The sequence below is a fragment of the Drosophila willistoni genome, unplaced genomic scaffold (genome assembly GCF_018902025.1).
Source record: "Drosophila willistoni isolate 14030-0811.24 unplaced genomic scaffold, UCI_dwil_1.1 Seg531, whole genome shotgun sequence".
Taxonomy (NCBI): domain Eukaryota; kingdom Metazoa; phylum Arthropoda; class Insecta; order Diptera; family Drosophilidae; genus Drosophila; species Drosophila willistoni.
In genome coordinates, this window is record NW_025814459.1 from 2,911,715 (window position 1) to 2,930,332 (window position 18,618).

Here is an 18,618-nt window from a genome sequence, read left to right on the forward strand (position 1 = left end):
CACAAACTCTTTATAAAAAATAGATTGAGCTATTAAACCAGTTAAACCTATCTGTACCCCGTAGACCTACTAGAAATTGTATTCCACTATCCTTAAAACCCTGTACTTCTAACTATTCTTTGTATGAACCTTTTCGAGTCCTATGTTCTGATTACAATCTTCTATATCCCGTAATCAGAACAGAAGCCTCTCTTTCTCTTGTGAAAAACTCTAGCGTGCCGTCCCCACGGTCGGTCGGGCGGGAGGTGTGCAGCTCTCTACTTGGGCGGGAGGTGTACAGCTCTCTGCTTGGGCGGGACACTTGAACGTACTTCGCATTTTTTTATTTATTTATTTATTTATTTATTTACGTCAACTAGCATTGTACGCGTCAACGTTCAGACAATATGTTATCTTTACCTAAATAAACACATATTTACACAATTTTTATACCCTTGCAAAAAGGGTATATTAATTTTGTTCAAAAGTGTGCAACGCATAGAAGGAAGCATCTCCAATCATATAAAGTATATATATTCTTGATCAGCACGACGAGACGAGTTCAAATCGCCATGTCCGTCCGTCCGTCCGTCCGTCTGGATCAACGCAAACTCCTCCTAGACCGTTGGAGCTACAGAGCTGAAATTTTGCATGTAGGCTTGTATATACTGCAGGCGTTGTATACTTGGATTCAGCCGGATCGGATCACTATATCATATAGCTCCCATATAAATGGCAAAGTCACGAACAGTGACTTTTCTTAATAACTTCGTTTTTTTTTCTGAGCTATTAGTATGAAATTTAATATTGTTAAGTAAATTACACATATAAACGACTATGCAAAATTTGATCAAGATCGGGTGACTATATCATATAGCTCCCATAGGAATGATATTTCGTAAACAGTGACTTTTGTCAATAACTTCGTAACTTTTGACGCGATTGCCTTCAAATTAAACATTTGTTAGTTTAATATATCTGTTAATGACTGTGCCAAATTTAATAAGGATCGGGTTACTAAATCATATAGCTCCCATAGGAACGATGGATGGAAAACAGTGACTTTGATCAATATCTTCGTTATTTCCTATGCTAAGATTGTAGGCCGTTCTTTCGGACACATTAGCCCTTTTAGCTTAAACGTTTTTCCACTTTGATGGCTATAGGTAAGGAAAAAGTTACCAAAAAAGTTGCAAGGGTATACAAACTTTGACGCGGTCGAAGTTAGCCCCGGCCCTCTGGTTTTTCTTTATTCTTTCTTTGGTCAAGCAGTAGAGGGTAAACAACTCTTCATACCAAATTTAATGACTTTAACTTTATTAAGTAGATCGTTTTTTTTGGGCTTTGCCAAAAATTAAAATAATAATGCTACACGAGTCTACATACCAAATTTGGTGGCAGTAGCTCTCTGATATTTAGTTATTCATACGGACGGACACACGTGGCTAGATAGATCGCTGCCAGCAAAGTTTTGTTTGTATGTGCTTTGTTCCGTCAAACTCATAGCTTGCAATAAGTTATATTTAAATTATTTCCAAAGCGCTCAAATATATCTCCTTGCATTTGAATTATGCGACAATAAGTGTGATCCAAAAGGCTTTGCAACGGTACTTGTGCAACTGTTTCGGTTACAGTAATATCTAAATGCCTACACTTTGTTGTAAGCTGGGAGAAGATTACACCATTTGCTATTGCTGAGCTCACAAAAGTTGTTGTATTGCCTTTTTGTTTATGAATTTTCAAGCAGGAATTCTAAAGACTCGACTTTTCGTCCGAAAAAGCAGCAGCATGCAGTAAAGGAGATTTATTGTGACCTTGACTGTCAGCCAAATCGGATGCTAGTTTTCTCTTCTGACGAGGTTCAGCATTACTTTATTCAATTGGTGGGCGTCCAACTGATTTTGATGTTAAACTCTTACATGATAATGGTATTTCAACTTTAACAACCATCTTGGACAAAAGCCATTTGTTGTTTTTTTTTTTAAACGAAGACAAATTTTTTGCCGCAATTCGCCAAATACTTTTGAATGTGTATGTAAAAGCTCCTAACTATAGTATTTATTTCATCCCTTTTCTCCGTGTTTATATTGTATGTCCTTAGCTCAAACACAATCCAGCTCAAAACAGCTTCGGCGCTTCGACTATTCTCAGGGTAAATAATGAGCAACTTTTCATAAGAGAACTCAATCTGCAAAAAAGGAATGCGCACACGGCCGCCAATTTCCTAAGCAAACGAGGATTAGAAATAGTTTTTATACAGTTTGCGCTGAAATAACACATGAATACTTTTGTGCACAATAGCGCACAAAACTAGTTATTAACCAGAATAGACGGACACGATGGGTGATATTTCTCTACAATTGGACGACACAAATTAACGCACAAAAAACATATTAACAAGAGCAACCATATATTTAATAAAATATACCGTGGCCTTTGATCGATCAGCTGACTTTAAGACGTTGCATGAATAGCAGGGACGCAGCATTAAAGCAAAAGAGGATTTGCTTAAATTAAGTTGTATACTACTTAAATTGTATAATGAAATAAATTTTTGTAAACATGCAAATGGCGCTCTTGCGTACAAATTGTTGTGCAATTTGACGAGCTCTGCCGCTCTTTCCCATATCTTTTTGATTGCGTTTTCGTTCTCTCGCGACTCAGTAGTACGTGTTTTTGTTTTTGTTTATATTCGGTGTGATTTTCTTAATTTTTATACGGAGTTTCTCTTTTGTTGTAAAGACTTAGTCTATACCGCGGTTCACCGTACACGTCCTACACGAGGCTATATAACATTTTTGGTGGCTGTAGCTCGTATAGTCTAGGAAAAGTTCTTTACACGGACAGCCGGACATGGCTTAATCGACTCCGGGATAAATCTCTATAAGTTCTTTGGCAATTTCTGAATGCGACCAAATAAAATATTTGTGCCAGAAATTCACTTATTTTTGAGAATCACGGGTACCGATTTTCAAATAAGCAGAAACCATTACCGATGGCATGTATTTGATAGTAGGGCAATATAATTTTATAATGCAAAAAATACAAATGGCCGTGTCCCAGAAGTCGCTAAAGATTTTTTATGATTGTGTTGAATAAAATAATGAAGATATTAAACTGACAAATTTTTCGGGAAATCGTGTCAAAAGTAACGAAGTTACTAATAAAAGTCACTGTTTTTGACCGATCGCTCTTATGGAAACTACATGAGCTTCCAGGTCGTAATCAATTTCTTAGTTTTTTATAGTTCGGACTAAAGGTTATAATTTTTACTCCCTACAGTAACTTCCTCAAATCTTATATAATAAATTTAATTTTTGAATAATTACTTTTCTGTAAAAAACTATAAACAAAGTATAAAGGAGACGTCTAAATTTCTGTTTGAAACGTTAAAAATGAGCTATGCTAATTTAGTATATTATCATACTAGTTTTTTTTCTGCCGAATTTTGAATGTTTACAAAAACCTTAAGATTTTGTTGATTGTACTTGATGAAAATAATATAATCGGTTAATAGAAAATATATTCAGTTACCTGTAGTGTCAAACTTTCCTCTATTTCTAGCCATTTTTTTGCCCCCTGGAAGTTTAGCAGCAATCCTGAATCAGACAGAAGAAACGCGATGCTGTATTTCGGTGTCATCCTAGTAACAGAATGTAATTTACTAAATATCTCCATTAGTATCATAAGCACAGCTGCATCGGCATTCAACGGGTAATCCTACAAAAAAGTATAATTTTTTAATTGGCAACAATAAAGATAAATTATAATGTCTAGTAAAAAATGTAAAAAGTAAATGAATTAGTAATGGTTTTCTAGAGGAAAATACGTGTATTATTCGTGTTATGTGTATTATATGCGTATACATACGATTAATTTCTTTCCAACCTTTGATAAAACGGGAGGACTTAGTGGCGGCAAAATTTTAAGGTGGAAGGATGAGAGGGTCTCAAGGGTAAGGCTGGGTAAAGTATGCAGAACTTGTATCTCGGAAGTTGTTCCAATATCGAAAGTTGGAAGAGTTACATGTCGGAATACGGGCCGCATGATACGGCGAGATTACTGGATTAGTGGAGGCATACTGTGTATCCTGTGATTTCAAAATGCGTCACCCCAGAGATCAACGTACAGAAAATTTAAGGTATCAAAAGAAGTCTTGGAAGGGAATGCGCTTGATAATGAGATGGAGAACATAAATACCATTATAGAAACGGTGTCGACCACCCACACCCACACAAGTCTCTGCTAACCCCCATGACACCCCATCGGTGCGTCCTTTAGCTTGTACCCAGGGGTCCAGTCAGTGGCGAACTCAATATAGAAAAGCGAAATGTCTCGTTTGGCTGATCTGGCTCGGGGTGTTGTTCGTTGCAAATCTCGGGTTATGTGCTCACGTTCCCATCCTGCCGGGCAATGTGTAAAACACGATCCTTGGGGTCTTCTCTGGTCTTCCTAAACTGTGCTTTTAATTTACCTAACGGGGGCTATGAGTGCGGCTACGATACAGTTTTTAATATTACTTATGATTAACAAGGTCAGTGAAGATGATGTTATGTTTGGTAAAGGTCGTGCACATCCTGCACTTAAACAATTTTGCTGGAATTGAACTTTGGTGCCTCAAGTCGTAATGATTCCTCCTAGTGGCGATGTTTTGGGTCTTGTGGACAAGCTTAATGACGTCCCATATTCGCCCGTCCCGGTCTTCGGGACTAGATGGACTTGCGCCGGAGCCGTCAGTCACCTGATTTTAAAGGGCACCGGGTATGCGTCGCTCGCTCTAATACAATAAAAGCAAGACTAAGCACAGTAGTAACACTGGATAGAAGGGTAGAAGCTTAAGGAGTAGTATCACTGGCACTTAAATTGATAACCAGATTTGCCGGCGGGCTTAGTCTGGGCTCATTGCGAATGGCTCCGAGGTTCCAAGGTGACCTAAAGTCACCTCATCGTGACATTATTTGAAAAACTCGACTTTCGTGTTCTTAATGAATGCAGAACTTGTATGGCATGGATTCCGGATTATCGGAATGCGGATCGCATTCGACATTCCTGTATTAAAGCTTATCGCCTTAATAGTAATTGGTGTCATATCCTTAACCACCAATTGATACCAGTTTCTACTTGTTGGGCGAGGTGCTGTACATCCTAGAGCTGTCGTAGTATAACTATGTTTGAATTGTATGCCGTGCAAGATTCTGTATTGGTGTCTGAAATAGATTTATATTTGCTTTGTATACTGTTCGTAGAGGGGCGGATGGATAGAAATAAAATACCACTACTTGGCGGGTGCCAATTTCTTCTGGTATGGGCGAGGTGATAGGGGTGTGTACATAAATTGATATTAAAACGCACGGCAACCTTCATTTAATTCTATGCTTATATTTAGAAAACTGCTTTTTACCCGGTGGCGTGATCTATCTTGTAAGGTCTTGTATGACTATTGGTAGTTGAGTTATTCTTGCTATTCGGGTGGTAATGTTACCATGTATTATTTACCATTATTTCTATGTAGAAATAAGTGGGGCTACAATTGTTCTCGATTTAGAAAAACTGGAATGTACTTATCCCGTTTGGCGTGCAGTTGATCTCTAAGAGAAGCGGCTTAAACTACTTTCCATGGGAGGTTTTCCTTTCTTAGCTTATGCAGCTTCCCAGAAAACAATACAGCGGTTAATTCTGTTGATAATCTGCTAATGACTCTGCAGGATAATGTTTAATTTTTTAGCCATAAGAATAAAGACTCAAGTTTAACCTTCCCTGCTTTCCCTTGTTTGTGCGGGTTTGGGACTAGTTAGAGTTTTATGAACATAAACATATTCATTCATAAAAATTCAATCTTCAAATTCAGTTATTTTCGGAAAGAAATCTCCAAAATGATCATAACGTTTGCCAATATCAGCATCACTATTAGTAATATAGACACTTAAAGCGGGCAAACGATTCCATCGGCCATGAAATTCGACAATTACTTTTGAATGCTTTTTGCTAGTCTTAAACAAAAAATCACTTGATCCAAACTAGACAGCTGCGTGAATGATAGAAAAATCAATTTGAGTTAACAATATTCAACACCAAATGAATGAATTGATTGACTTTAAAAATTGACTTCAAGTGAATGAGTGTGATGACGTTGAACTGAGTCCCACAACATTCAGATGAAACAAAAGGAATTGAATGAGTTAGAAAGTAAGACAATAACTTGCTGTGATTCGAATTCCTATTCTGAGTTTAGTATTTAGTATTTAAAAATTGTATGTAGTATCACAGAAATTGATAACAATCTAAAGCCAAAACAAAGCAAATGTAGGGTGTCACAGAAATGTCGTTTGTCAGTTTTAAAATCTCCCAGCCTTTCCTCCAACATTTGGATAATATTGTTGCGACAATGAGGTAAAATAAAACATTGCTGAAATAAACTTCGATCGCTAAAAATGGTTGTTTTTATATAAAATTTATTATTTTACGAAAACGCTATTGAAAAAATTAAACACAGGGCGCTTTTGCTAAAAGAACCATAACTGAACCAAGCCAACGAGCTGAAAATGGAACAAAAAGTTTTTGGCTTTAAAAAAACTCACTAAGTTGGCGTCTCTTTTTTTTAATTTAAACTTATTTTAACTGTTAAAATTTTTAGTTGACGGTAAACAATAGGGTAGCAACAGTATATCATGGCAAAACGAGTGCTTTCGTAAGGTAGTCTACAGTAAAATTCGCACAGTAGAATGCATTCAAAATCTAATAGCCCTCATTTCTCCATTATTTTTTTAACATTTTTGATATTCGTTGTTGTTTTAAAACGTCCCAATAAAAATAAGACAATTCGAATGTTATTAGTTCATTGCCTCTCATTAAACAGAGTTACATATTTTTTCGAGATTTGACAAGTATGTACTTACATTTACACTCATTAATTTCATTGTGTAGTTGTCAATCATTTTTTTAAAATAAATTCGAATGGATTCATTCGACTATAATTTTTCTATCATTCATACAGCTAATCAAAGCATATATTTTCATACGGAAAGTGTCCTCAGTACCTGTGTTTCTACTTTTCTTTTTAGCAAAATGGGTTAGCTACCGCTTTGGATACTTAATCTGCTTTTCTTATTTGCACGCTTTACCATGAATGCAAAAATAGTATCTATATAATATAGTATTATATTACATAGTATTTGTGCTTTTATTAGAGCTTTTCCCATTTCCAAAAAAGTCCTTTGCTCTAGGCAACTTCCAAAATATTGAGCCTTCAACCTGTTGAAAACAACTTGATATAGCTAGTATAGCCTTTGAGAGGTACTAGTCTACATAAAAAAATTTAGTGACTCTAGCTCTTATAGTCACTGAAATCTGCGTGTTCATAGGGACAGACAGACGGACATTGCTCGATCGAATCGGCTGTTGATCTTCAAATTCATGGTTTTTGGTACAAAAATCTCCGTATCCGTATAGCTACCCGCAAGTGGGTATAATTCCCTCCCTAATCTGCTTTCCTTATTTGCACACTTTTCCGTGTTATCTATGCCGCCCAATTTACTTTGGTGCTGTAATTGGAGCTTTTTCCAATTTCCAAAAAGATATTAGCTAGAAATCACAATACCAAAAACACTGCAAAAGAACTCAAAGAAATTGCAAGACATCAACGAATGAGCGTTGCTTGTGATTCACAAGAGAGCAAAAATAAGATTAAGGTGGGAGAGAGAGGAAGAAAAGAAAAAAACCAACAAATTAACACGAACACACAAAAACGGAACAAGAGGTATGGTGCAAGTTAGATTTAATAATATAATATAAATTGTTGATTTTTTGCGACCTTTTATTGTTAAATGTATGTTTTGCCGGTTCGAGGTCAAATTTTCTTTTGTGAATAAAACAAAATAATAATATTTTGTGTTGTTCTTTTCCGATATATTTCGACCACTCATCGGTGGTCGTCTTCAGGGCAACTATAAAAAACATTTAATTGTGATTAACTTTAACATAACATAATATAACAACAAGAAACACCTACTTATTTTTACACGTCCGCACACTGTGACGTGGAGCTACACACTGACTTGTCCCTAATAAATGCCTGTATAAATGCGCGCAGTTGTCTGTATCTACCTTATAATTAAGTCTTATATTTGTCGGTGTATTTATTATGTGCAGCATCTCCAAAGTATAACGTTTGTTGTAATGTTGTTCTTGGTCTATTATGTTTACTTCGTCAAAATTTGGGGAATGTCCACTGGCAGCACAGTGGGCCATAAGTGCTGTTTTTTGTATATTGGAGTGTTGCCGAAGTTTATAATCAGATCTATGTTGTGATAGTCTAGTTTTTAGCCTCGATTTGGTTGTCCCTATATACATTTTATCACAGCTTTCTTCGTTTGTCCCGTTGCACGGTATTTTATATACTACGTTACTCTTGTCCATTGTATCAATCTTGCTTTTTGTCCTGTTGAATATACTCCGTAGCGTGTTGTTGGGTTTATGTGCTATCTGTATTTGTTCTTTGTCATAGCAATCCGAGTTTGCCAATCTTTCCGACAGTTGTGGAACATATGTGACAGACATAAAGCGTTTTGTCGAAACCTCTTTATTGGTTTTCTTATTGTTGGATTCTAGTAAAGTCCTTATGGTGTAGTTTGGAAAGTCATTAGCCTTTAAAATTCGTCGTATTTCTTTCTTCGTTTCTTCGTGAAAAATTGGGTCCGATATGTTGAGCATCCGTTGTATACAACCTCTTGCTGTATTCATTATCATCGACTTCGGATGTTTGGAGTTGAAGTTGATGATTCGTCCTGATGATGTTGGCTTTTTGTACCATTTTAATTTTAGCTCGTTTCCTCGTCTGTGTATTGATGCGTCTAGATATGTCAATTTGTTGTCATTTTCTAACTTTATTGTAAACTTTATGTTTCTGTCAAATGAATTTAGGTTGTCAAGTGTGTTTTGGATCTCGTCTTCTTTAATTATGGCAAAAAGGTCATCTACATATTTCGTCATAACTCTAGGTGGTCGCTGTAGTGTTCTCATCATTTTGTCTAAGAGAGAACGGAAGGCACGCCGAAAGCATATTCCAACACCATGGCTTATGCAGAAATTAAGTCCAACTATAACAAATATAAGACGGAGATTAACAAGTACCAATCAACAACAAAAAAATCAGTAAAACTTAAGTCTAGCATAAAATTTCTCTTAAAATGTAGGAAATCAAAATTAGTCCCAAAATTTATTAGCAATAACTCAAAATACGATAGGATTTTCACAAAAGATACTGACACATATTCGGACATTAACAAAATATTAGAAAGACATACTCATAATTTTAACACGAAGATATTAAGCTTATTAATAAAACATAAACATAACATACTAGCCAGACAAAACAAAGAGAAGGAAAAAGCAACAAAAAAGTTACAAGAACAGCTGGACGGAAATGATTTTAAAACATTCATGAAGAGTGAGAGCACGATAGCCGAAAAATTATCAACAACTTTGAAGAGACATCACGAATCTAAATATGAGAGACTACGAAAACAACGGAACAGCGTTCTCTTGAACAAGAACAACAACAACACAGACGATTGGTTTGTAAATAAGACGAATATAGAATTTCCGACCGACGTAAAAGCGTTACTGGCGAAAGGCCCTAAGTTCGCAATCCCAGTGGAGAAGAGAAAATTCCCTCTCTTTAAATACATAGCAGACGGAGAGGAGCTAGTACAGACTCTAAAAGACAAAGAGAAACAAGAGGAAGCACGCACAAAATTCTCTTTATTAATAAAAGACCACAAAACATCTAACAAAGAAGACGCAGCTGATCGTGCAATACTTGACACAGTGGAGCAAACAAGGAAATTTCTTAAACAGAATGACGACATATTAATTTTAACTTCTGATAAAGGGAATAAGACAGTTGCAATGGATAAGACTGAGTATGACAATAAAATGGATAATATACTTAACGATTTAAATACATATAGAACTTTAAGGAAGGACCCGACCACAAGACTACAGACCAGAAACAACGAATTGGTGGAAAAATTATACAAACAAGAACTTATTTCACGGACCGAACGAAATAAGCTTATAACAAACACATCAATTCCACCAAGAATATATGGATTACCTAAAATTCATAAAGAAGGTACGCCATTGAGACCAATCTGCTCATCAATTGGTTCTCCATCATACGGACTATGTAAATACATAATCAACATATTAAAAAATATAACAGCAGACTCAACATACAACGTAAAGAACGCCTCAGAATTTAAGACAAGGATTAATGACACATATATTTGCGATGATGAACGATTGATATCATTTGACGTAGTCTCCCTTTTTCCAAGTATTCCGATAGAATTGGCACTTGACAATATTAGGGAAAAGTGGATAAAAATAAAAGCGCACACTAACATTCCAAAATCAACATTCATGGAAATAGTACGTTTTTGTATACAAGAGAACAGATATTTTAAATACAAGGACAAGATATACACACAACTAAAAGGAATGCCTATGGGCTCACCAGCATCACCAATAATAGCCGATATAATTATGGAAGAACTCTTAGACAAAATGATGAGAACACTACAGCGACCACCTAGAGTTATGACGAAATATGTAGATGACCTTTTTGCCATAATTAAAGAAGACGAGATCCAAAACACACTTGACAACCTAAATTCATTTGACAGAAACATAAAGTTTACAATAGAGTTAGAAAATGACAACAAATTGACATATCTAGACGCATCAATACACAGACGAGGAAACGAGCTAAAATTAAAATGGTACAAAAAGCCAACATCATCAGGACGAATCATCAACTTCAACTCCAAACATCCGAAGTCGATGATAATGAATACAGCAAGAGGTTGTATACAACGGATGCTCAACATATCGGACCCAATTTTTCACGAAGAAACGAAGAAAGAAATACGACGAATTTTAAAGGCTAATGACTTTCCAAACTACACCATAAGGACTTTACTAAAATCCAACAATAAGAAAACCAATAAAGAGGTTTCGACAAAACGCTTTATGTCTGTCACATATGTTCCACAACTGTCGGAAAGATTGGCAAACTCGGATTGCTATGACAAAGAACAAATACAGATAGCACATAAACCCAACAACACGCTACGGAGTATATTCAACAGGACAAAAAGCAAGATTGATACAATGGACAAGAGTAACGTAGTATATAAAATACCGTGCAACGGGACAAACGAAGAAAGCTGTGATAAAATGTATATAGGGACAACCAAATCGAGGCTAAAAACTAGACTATCACAACATAGATCTGACTATAAACTTCGGCAACACTCCAATATACAAAAAACAGCACTTATGGCCCACTGTGCTGCCAGTGGACATTCCCCAAATTTTGACGAAGTAAACATAATAGACCAAGAACAACATTACAACAAACGTTATACTTTGGAGATGCTGCACATAATAAATACACCGACAAATATAAGACTTAATTATAAGGTAGATACAGACAACTGCGCGCATTTATACAGGCATTTATTAGGGACAAGTCAGTGTGTAGCTCCACGTCACAGTGTGCGGACGTGTAAAAATAAGTAGGTGTTTCTTGTTGTTATATTATGTTATGTTAAAGTTAATCACAATTAAATGTTTTTTATAGTTGCCCTGAAGACGACCACCGATGAGTGGTCGAAATATATCGGAAAAGAACAACACAAAATATTATTATTTTGTTTTATTCACAAAAGAAAATTTGACCTCGAGCCGGCAAAACATACATTTAATATAATATAAATTGCGATCGCGATGCCGATAAAACAAAATAAAAAAATATAAAATCAGTTAAAAACGCGGGAGCTTAAAAACACGTCCGTATTCCTCGAGAGCGTTGATGATTATGATGATTCAGCATCCAATACACCTTAATCACAAAATATCTTTCGGAAGCACTTCCTTCAAGGTATCCGAAGGAACAAGAGAGGACAAAGGCGAACGATTACGAAAGCTGTGCTGATCGCCAGTCGACCAAACTTAGTTTCCACTAAGTAAGGCGTTTCCTTATTAATGGACCTGGGAGTGAGGAAGGAGAAATAGGAGGAAATACTTTCAAACCAATTTAAGATCTATCCGAAGGAGCGAATGTAACAAGGACTACAAAAAGTTCAAATACACTAATACATGCTGAAAGTCTCTTCTTGTATCGCTGAGACATGACGTTCGATCAAGAAAGGATTTAGAAAATAGAATTTACAATTCCGAAACGTTGAGTTTATTATATATTGATGTAAATATTGATAATTATTTTAATAAAAATCAGCCATCAATACCAAATTTTCAAATTAACCTAAGAAAAACTCCTAAAAATTTGTGTTTGGCACTTTTGAAAACATTCATTTTAAAAATTGAGAAATTCTTTATCAAATGCTTTTTACATCGCTGTATAGGCTTAGAAACTATGATTTTTACAATGTAAAATGAGCAAGGTCCCTCACACAAAGTCGACTCCGGTGCGGCATATTAGTATTCGTATGCAGGCTGCCTTGACAATAGAAGCTAACAGCCTCTCGAAACGGTTAAATGCATGCCATGCGCAAAAGACAGTAATGGCACAGAAAGAGCTGCTAAAGACTCAATACAGACAAAGAAGGGGAAAAGAGCCAGCCTACAACCAAGGGGCAAAAGTGGAAAAAATTGGAAGCAAAACAATAGGCCAGATGCCATAATGGTCAAGTGCAATTCTGGGTGCGAATTGCAGGGTGAGCAAACTGCCGTGTGCTTGCCAAGACCATGCCAAGAATATGATTAAAATGCCTAGATTTTTGCCATATCATGCACCAAGTTGCTGCTTCAACTACGGCGGAAAGGACCACAAATCCAAAAATAGTAGCCAGCCATCAAACTGCATCCTATGCGCGAGACACCAGGTGAAATCCATGTCCAATAGGCGTGTTCTTAGTTGTATGGGGGAAAAAAATATGAATATTTTGTTGTTCCTTTTAGTCTAAGAAAAATCTCAAAAAAATTTGGGGCCGATCGGATAATGTTTATTGGGCGCGGAACTCACCTAAAGTTTTTAGTGTGATGCGCCCATATAAGCATACATAGCACCATAAAAATATCGCAAGAGTGAGCGAGATTGCATGCTATGAAATGCTATGAAATGTTAGTACCTTGTTAACACTATTGATGTTATTTTACAAAAAGAAAAGAAGAAACAAATGTTTGTTAATTAATGGTTTTATCTTAAATTTGTATTATTATCACTGACTAGATTTTATTACAATGTGGTAGTTTGAGCGCATTGCAGTGCTAGTTAGCTACAATGGTTCGAAGTTCCCAGGTGCCCAAAAAGTGGAATCTTCAACTAGCAAAAATATTGCTGAGACAGTTTTTAACAGGAATATACGTAGTTGATCAAGTCAATGGCTTGTCCTATGACACCTCGGCTGCAAATACAGGAGCAGCAGTTTTATTGTAAACAAAGTCTGGTTGCAGTCCAATAATCTCACCCTACCGCCACCATATGTAAAAAAGAAAGAAAATGGTTTGCGCGATGTTTGCATTTTGTTAGTCAAAAAAAAACATTAAAGCATGGTTTAAGTGTACAAACGCTATTCAAGCTCGTTTCCATGATCTGAACCATTTAAAAAATTGTTTATAATATGCAAGTACTGACGCGGAAGCGTCGTCTATACTATTGAAAAAAATAAGCAATCATTTATGGTACCTTGCCGAAGACTTAATAGCTCTGGCGTTTTTTGATTCCAATGTCTCCTACGAAGAAAAAATTCGTAAGGTTAGCAATCTTAACTCAAAGAACCCGAATGTTCAAATGAAAAATAGTAAACATTACTCTAATTTGGTAGACTTCCAAAAATACTCCTTATCTGACTTTGTGTCATCAAAAACAAAGGATTTTTTTGAGAAAGCTAAGCTACCACAAACTGGTACTTGTACTGTACCCATCGAACTAAAAGCAAACATTTGAATTTGAGGAAGGTTTAACATACTGCCGTGATCTTCTTGAGGTAAACGATATGGCCGAAAGAGGAGTCAAATTTATGCAGGAGTACAACAGAGTTCTCGCAAACAACGAGGAAGAAAAACAATCATTGCTTCAAGTTGTTGAAGCTTATGAAAAAATAACCCACTGTAAAAAAAAGTGATCTAGCCATTGATAATAATACAAATTTATGTTAAAACCACTAATTAAGAAACATTTGTTTCTATTTTTCTTTTCTTTTTGTACAATAACATCTATAGTGTTAACAAGGTACTAACATTTCATAGCATTTCATAGCATGCCATCTCGCTCACTCTTGCGATATTTTTATGGTGCTATGTACACTTATATGGGCGCAACACACTAAAAACTTTAGGTGAGTTCCGCGCCCATTAAACATTATCCGATCGGCCCCAAATTTGTTTGATATTTTTTTTGGACTCAAAAGAAAAAAAATGCCCGGCACTTGGTGAATTTCGAATTTTTGAAACTAAGAACACCCCTAATGTCCATACTAAGTTTTTACAACTTGACCTTAACGATTGCTGGTTAAGGTGCAGGTGCTTTTGACTCAAACGGTCAAGGATATTGGCGTAGACGTTGCCATTATATCGGAGCCATCCGGCAAAAACTGCCACAGTACACCCACAAACTCATGGAATCTTACCTTTACAATAGGAAATTCGCTGTAAGATGTAATGGCTCCGTCTCGGCTGATTTTGAAATCAAAGCTGGTGTACCGCAAAGCAGTGTACTCGGCCCATTGCTCTACCTGCTGTACACTGCAGACTTACCAACGAGTTTAGGACTTACAACGTCCACTTTTGCCGATGACACGGCAATCCTCAGCAGATCCAAATGCTTAATACAAGCCTCTGCAAAATTAGAGGAACACCTCAAGGTGGTAGGGGAATGGCTAGCAACCTGGCGTATCCGGGTCAACGAGCAGAAATGCAAACATGTTACATTTACGCTTAACAGAAGAAACTGTCCAGCTCTAAAGCTAAACAACGTACCAGTTCCTCAACCCGTGGATGTCACTTACCTTGGCATCCACCTACACAGAAGACTAACTTGGCGCAAGCACATCGAAGCAAAAAAGTCACAGCTTAAACTGAAAGCGAGTAGCCTACATTGGATCATCAATGCTCGTCCCCTCTACGTCTGGAGTATAAAGTCCTCCTATAAAACTCCGTACTGAAACCCATCTGGACTTACGGAGCCGTACTATGGGGAAATGCAAGTACCAGCAATGTCGATATTATACAAAGGGCGCAGTCGAAGATTTTAAGATCAATCACAGGTACTCACCTATTTCAGATTTTACGCTAGGTATATTAAGATCATCGGTGATTGATCTTAAAATCTTCGACTGCGCTCTTTGTATAATATCGACATTGCTGGTACTTGCATTTCCCCTTTAGTGTTGAGTAACAACTAAAGTATTCTGCGAAACTGGATGCACACCCAAATGTTCTTGCCAATTGCCTTACGCGAACTAATAATAGAACTCGTCTTAAAAGAAATGACAGACCAACCCAATAACAAGTGATTAGGGCCGCCTGCAATAAGTACTAGACTAAGAAAAATATCTCAAACTTGTTGTTAGGCTCTAATTTAAGAGTAGATTCAACAAATATATATTAAACGTTAAAAAAAAAAAAAAATTCCAATGATGGACTATAAAGCTGCGGGGTCTAAATTCACAACAAGGAGGCAGCAATCTGGAGCTACGGCCAACAACCAATGTATCTGGAACAAACTGGAACGCACTGCAGATGCAAAGCAAAATGCAACGGATATACAAGTATACAGCTGCTATATTGCCCGCAGAGTACACTTAAACGACTATACGAACATAGTTGATGAATTTCCAGTGAAGTAGGGCAGAAGAAAAAACACCAGGCGAAAAAGAATACTGTTCTCGATCATGAACTTGCCGGTGTGAATACCACATTTAAAATTATGGAAATGGGCAATGTAATCCTTAAACGAAGAAGCGTTTATTTTAATGTTCGATAAGGCACACGAACCTACAAATGAAAATGCCAGCAGCCAGGCGGATACACTGCGCAGCAACATCCAAAAAGCCTGGGATGCCTCTATGTTAAGGAAAAGACAATCGACTGACACCAGTCTATTGGTGATACGACGAAGTTTGCTGCAGCGATTCTAAAGAGGACTCATATTTCAGCAGTTCCCAGTAGGCTATAAGGTAAAGCGTGGAACCCTAAACCAAGGGTGGCCACGGAAATTTAACTTGAGAGCCAGAGTATCAACGGCAGAGACTGGGCAGAGAAAAAGGTCACTTTTACGAGTCGACGTACACAAAAATTTGTGTGTCTCGAGTTTTATGACAGGCCATAAAACGCAAAATTTAAGTGTGCCAAATTTGATTGCATAAGGTAAAAAAATACGGGAGATAATCAAGTTTTTCAAATTACGTGGGCGGAAAAGGGCGTGGCAAAATCTTTATACAAACAAAATGTGTGCATTAACTAAGCGAATATACATACCAAATATGGTGTCTCTAGCTGTTTCTAGTTTTTGAGATAAACGCTTTTTTTTTAATTGCGGGTCGGAAAGGGGCGTGGCAAAAATTTGAAATAAACTTGATCACTCAACATACTACACGAGTCTACATACCAAATTTGTTGGCTCTAGCTCTTACAGTCTCCGAGATCTAGGTGTTCATACGGACAGACGGACAGACGGACGGACAGACGGACGGACGGACGGACAGACGGACGGACGGACGGACAGACGGACATGGCTAGATCGACTCGGTTGTTGATCCTGATCAAGAATATATATACTTTATGGGGTCGGAGAAGCTTTCTTCTGCCTGTAACATACATTTTGGGGACTTTAATAGACCATTTCATACTATGGGTGTATGGTATAATCAGAGGGCCGGGGCAAACTTCGACCGCGTCAAAGTTTGTATGCCCTTGCAATTTTTTTTTTGTTACTCTTTCATTACTCATAGCCATCAAAGTGGAAAAACGTTTTACACGGCCTACAATCTTAGCATAGAAAATAACATAGTTATTGACAAAAGTCACTGTTTTCGACCGATCGTTCCTTTGGGAGCTATATGATATAGTCACCCGATCTCTCCGAGTCACTGGTCGTGACTTTGCCGTTTGTATGGAAGCTATGTGATATAGTGGTCCGATCCGGCTGAACCCGAGATATACAACCTGCACTATATACAAGCCTAGATGCAAAATTTCAGCTCTGTAGCTCTTACGGTCTAGGAGGAGTTTGCGCTGATCCAGACGGACGGACAGACGGACATGGCTTTTTGAACTCGTCTCGTTGTGCGGATCACGAATATATATATATATACAGGGGTGGTCAAAAGTATTTACACAATGAACTTTTTGCAACTTTTATTTTTAAAGTTATTTTGTTGTTGTTGTAATTAAATTACAACAAGAAAACATCCTTCCACATTCTAAGCTTAGAATGTTTTCTTGTTGTAATTTACTTACAACAACAACAAAATAACTTTAAAAATAAAAGTTGCAAAACAAGTTCATTGTGTAAATACTTTTGACCACCCCTGCATATATATACTTTATATGGTACGGAAAAGCTTCCTTCTATGCGTTGCACACTTCTGACCAAAATGCAAGGGTTTAAAAATATAGATTCTTTTTACAAAATGTGTATTATAAATAACTTATAAGCTTACTATTGGTTTAATTAAAATTTTTCATCCGAGTTTTATTTTTATTTCGCGATTTCTTACACTCGTTTTTGTGCTTTTGCAAAAAAAAAACTTGAACAATTTCTACATAAATTAAAACTAACAACAAAACTTGCATTAGCGGTGTTGTTGTTTTGCTTATTTCTCTTGCTTGTGTGCCTTAGATTTTACCGTTATAACTAACTCTCGCGCTCTTCCGTACAAATTGTTGTTGCATGCTCTTTCCTATTTCTGCTCTCTCGTCTTTTTCCTACCCGCGACTAAATGATACATGTTATTGTGTTTGTGATTATCATTTGTGTATTCTTGTGCATTCTTTTTACTCTTTAGTTGTGAAGGCTTAATCTGCACATTAACCCTTGTGCCAAAACTGGTATATTCTTATACGCATATTTTATTTTATTTTAATTGTTGATTTTTGGGACCTTTTAATTGTTAGTGGTATGATTTGTTAGGTGAATAAAAACAAAAATAAAAACCACTCATCGGTGGTCGTCTTCAGGGCAACTATAGAAAACATTTAATTGTGATTATCTTTAACATTAATTTAACAACAAGGAACACCTTCTTATTTTTACACGTCCGCACACTGTGACGTGTAGCTACACACTGACTTGTCCCTAATAAATGCCTGTATAAATGCGCGCAGTTGTCTGTATCTACCTTATAATTAAGTCTTTTATTTGTCGGGGTATTTATTATGTGCAGCATCTCCAAATTGTAACGTTTGTTGCAATGTTGTTCTTGGTCTATTATGTTTACTTCGTCAAAATTTGGGGAATGTCCACTGGCAGCACAGTGTGCCATAAGTGCCGTTTTTGTACATTGGAGTGTTGACGAAGTTTATAGTCAGATCTATGTTGTGATAGTCTAGTTTTTAGCCTCGATTTGGTTGTCCCTATATACATTTTATCAGAGTTTTCTTCATTGGTCCCGT

The 18,618-nt window shown here is 36.7% G+C and overlaps 1 protein-coding gene across 1 annotated transcript in view; it reads right to left on the reverse strand.

The window, feature by feature from the left end:
* The window catches only part of LOC111519666 (nicalin-1), a 102,176-nt gene that overhangs the window by 24,413 nt on the left and 59,145 nt on the right, over positions 1-18,618 (reverse strand). The window contains exon 4 of the mRNA XM_023181480.2: positions 3,514-3,699. Within this exon, the coding sequence (XP_023037248.2) occupies positions 3,514-3,699 (186 nt within the window). The remainder of the gene's footprint in view (positions 1-3,513; positions 3,700-18,618) is intronic.